This window comes from Lepisma saccharinum, unplaced genomic scaffold (genome assembly GCF_977018435.1).
Source record: "Lepisma saccharinum unplaced genomic scaffold, izLepSacc3.1 HAP1_SCAFFOLD_980, whole genome shotgun sequence".
Classification (NCBI taxonomy): domain Eukaryota; kingdom Metazoa; phylum Arthropoda; class Insecta; order Zygentoma; family Lepismatidae; genus Lepisma; species Lepisma saccharinum.
The window spans coordinates 39,371-42,776 of NW_028143632.1; the positions used below are offsets into that span (position 1 = coordinate 39,371).

A 3,406-nucleotide genomic window follows, 5' to 3' on the forward strand; every position below is an offset into this window, starting at 1 on the left:
AGGTCCAAATATTAGATTCCTATTAACCTCCAGGGTGTGTGAGAAATGGCTATTGATCTTCTAACAATACAGCTTCCACAATCCTCACAATAATCTGAAAATATTAATAAAATTAAACATCGTTGCATTTAGAAATAATCATACTTGAGCGCACAAAGGAACTTCCCCTTTGGCTCTGCGTATGCCCTCTTTTCGCCCCGTAGGACACGGCGAGGAATTAGTTCCGTTGAAAATTTGCAATTTTTTGTTACATGTGTTGATTTTTTTATTAAAATCATCAATAAAAACCTAATAATTTGATGTACTTTTTTAAGATTTGGTATGGTTCGCATAACATGCTGGAGAAGATGTATTAAGCTGATGATGACCCCATTCCATAGTGTGCTCGTTACATGGAAGCACACAAAGTTTGTTGTCCGCAGCATCAAGTGCCACCTTATCGATAGCATCCGTATGCACCTCATGGAGGTGGCTAACTATGCGATGTTCTTTTCTTGTGATCTGCTTCTTCTCAAACAAACATTTCTTGTATAGCTCTATGTCGAACTGTGAAACAACACTTCGTCCTACTCCTTTTGCCTTTTTTATCTCCTTGGACTCGTCCACAAATCTAATACAGTACATTTTTGCTCTGAGGGCCACAAACTCTGCAATGATTCTTCCTCTGGCCTCATCTTTCATTTTCCCCACTGTCATCTCGTTCTGGATGCCAGACAGCTTGTACTTCTCGAGGGAATCTTCTGAGTAGTTGGAGAAGTCAAAGTGCTCAGCTAATATTCTGTAATCTTCAAACAGATCCTCGGTCCTAATACAATAAACGAAGCTATCTGTGTCCATGTATGCTACTTGAATGCGATCTTGAAAATGAGGTTGCATAACTTCGTAATGGAAGCAATACATGGCAAGTTTGGACAGTTCTAGGACCGTGGCTCCAACAGCTATTGGCTTATCGAGTGTTACTTGCTTCTTCCCCCTCTCGATTAACATTAGGTCATCAGTAAATCTTGTAAAATTTTTATAGAAAGGATCGGCGATTAACTTCTCGCATTTCCGAGGATTAGATACCAGATCGCAGTTAATTCGATTTCGAACCTGCTCCATTGTTTTGCCAAAAATGCTGTTATTTAGCAACTTGTAGTGGTCTTTATCAGCAGCTGACGTGGCTCGTGCCCGGCTTTGTGTATTGTCACTGATGTAAGGCTCCAACCACTTCTTCTGTGTAAACTTCAAAGCCTTGTGGACTCGCTTCAAAATCAATCCTTGTTGCAAATAAAATTGCAATAATCGATAATGTAGCACATAGTTCTGTTTGTTGTGAAATGTTAACATGAGCTTCTTGTCATTTTTACCACCAGGAGGAACTTCCATCTGTGGTGCCATAGCAAAACCATGATGCTTGTCGTGAAGTTGGTGAGGATACTCGAGATCAACTTCAAGAAAACACCCACACGAATGATCAGCAGGCCATTTCAGAAATTCACGATTCGCAAGTTCGTCTTCCTCCATCCACATGTAATCTCCAATAGGCAAGAATTGAGACATGGCCCATCCATATAAATTGTTCATATCAATGTAGGATATGAATGTTGAAGGGGTGTTGGGGTTGTAGTTGGGCATGTACTTGTTATTGGCCTTGATGTATCTGAGTGGTGCTTGGACAATGCCTCCTCGAATGGCATCCTCGATAAAAAGGTGATGGTCTATATTACTGATGAGGCCAATCTTCACTTTTGTACTTTTTAGCATTGCTTCCCAGGACCAACCGGGGGTAGTGTAACTATATGCAGGATCCAACCCATGTGTACTTATGCATCTGCGTCTGTGGGACTCGAAGACATCAGCCAACAAGGTTGTGTCGAGTTTTAAATATACATCATGGTAATCTCGCATATTCCGGCATCCAAAAGCCTCGAAAACTTTTTTTGCATGCTGGTAGTCGTCTACTGAGCAGGTGCTATTTGTTAGGCGACTACAAAAAACTTCCCGTGGCGGAAGTTGTAGCTCGTTAAACTTTCCAAAATTATCCATATACTCGTATGGGTATATGGATTTTTGTTTCAGGAGGTTGAGATGCTTATTTTCAAACAAGCGTTTGGTTTCTACGAGCTCATTCTCGGTCAACTGTTCAGCTAATCCTGCTAAGCTCGATGGTAAAAACTGGTAGCTGTCCAGGAATCGAATCTCGACCAGATTTTTTCTTCCCTCTACTCTCACCCACTTGCTGAATGAAATGTATTTTTCCTTTGTTTGAGGGATGATATTAATGCGTTCGGAATCACAACCAAGTTCCTTTACAAACAAATGCGCATCGTAACCTTTTAAGTTATGTATCAAAACTGGTACAAAACTTAAAACCTTGATCTGCAAGTTGCATTTGTTACAAACACTGACGCTGACGACCTCCCCACTCCAATGATTATGATGGTAAACTTTCCAATTATTTTCAGTGAAAGCACACTCACAAATTTCGCAGATGGTAGCACGATTATGTTCTTCCTCTTGTTGTGGTGTGGGTGGTGGCATTGGTACTTTAAGGTCAAGAAGCTTGGTAAGTTGTTTTGTAAACTCTATAAGAGTTTCAATGAATACTTTAGGGGCACTCGCACCAAAATACAACTTAAACTTTGGCATGTTGGTCATACTATGGGGGTATGCATAAACTGGTAGCAGGGCAAAGCTACACGGAGTGTGGTGGCTGATATGAACAGACTTGGGACCTGCTTTAGTAGATGTTGGTAATTTAAGCAGGCTTTCAAAATCTGCATAGAGCACCACAGGATGCTTCAACAGTGCTTTCAGTTTCCAAAATTTCATTACATCTAAATGCTTTGGCATTTTTATTGTTGCAACTGCATGTTTGGCACATCGCACCATGTGCTTTTGCAGCTCAAGATCAGGCGACTGTCGTCTCCCATAAAATATTGCAAGACAACAATCGCATATTTGGATTTTGCCCTCATGCTTTGTAATTTGCCTTGCAACAAGTTTTGGTAAATCATTTATAAGGCAATAGTGGTACACATTTTTATTTTTAATTAATAAAAGGCGAATAACCTTCTGCCTGTCTACTATTTTGCTAACTCGAAGAGTATATATGTTATTTGGAGAATCATATGTAAAAACATTTACAGCAATCTTCGAGTTGCATTGCCTCTCAAAACAATCGATGCTATCCAAAGTAACAGGGTATTCAATGCCAGCCATCATTGGTTCAAATTTTTTGAGGTATTCCGGTTTGTTATAGTTGTATAATTTATTCCGGTTATTGTTTGGAAGATGGTGAGCAGCAATAATACACCATAAAAAACATTGATTATCATTATTTTTGATATTGATCACTGCTTTTTTGTTTTGTATCCATAAGGGTAGCTTGACGTAACTATTTCCACGAAGAGGCTTGTACTTG

At 39.7% G+C, this 3,406-nt stretch overlaps 1 protein-coding gene across 1 annotated transcript; it reads right to left on the reverse strand.

Annotated features, from left to right (window-relative positions):
- Positions 1 to 309: 309 nt before the first annotated feature.
- Positions 310 to 2,835, reverse strand: LOC145983460 (uncharacterized). The gene has a single exon (XM_083116566.1). The coding sequence runs from the start codon at positions 2,833 to 2,835 to the stop codon at positions 310 to 312; it is 2,526 nt and encodes an 841-aa protein (XP_082972692.1).
- Positions 2,836 to 3,406: the final 571 nt, after the last annotated feature.

Bases quoted from the DNA above. Each gene is read 5' to 3' on its own strand.
- LOC145983460 (XM_083116566.1), bottom strand. From the start codon at position 2,835: ATGCCAAAGCATTTAGATGTAATGAAATTTTGGAAACTGAAAGCACTG.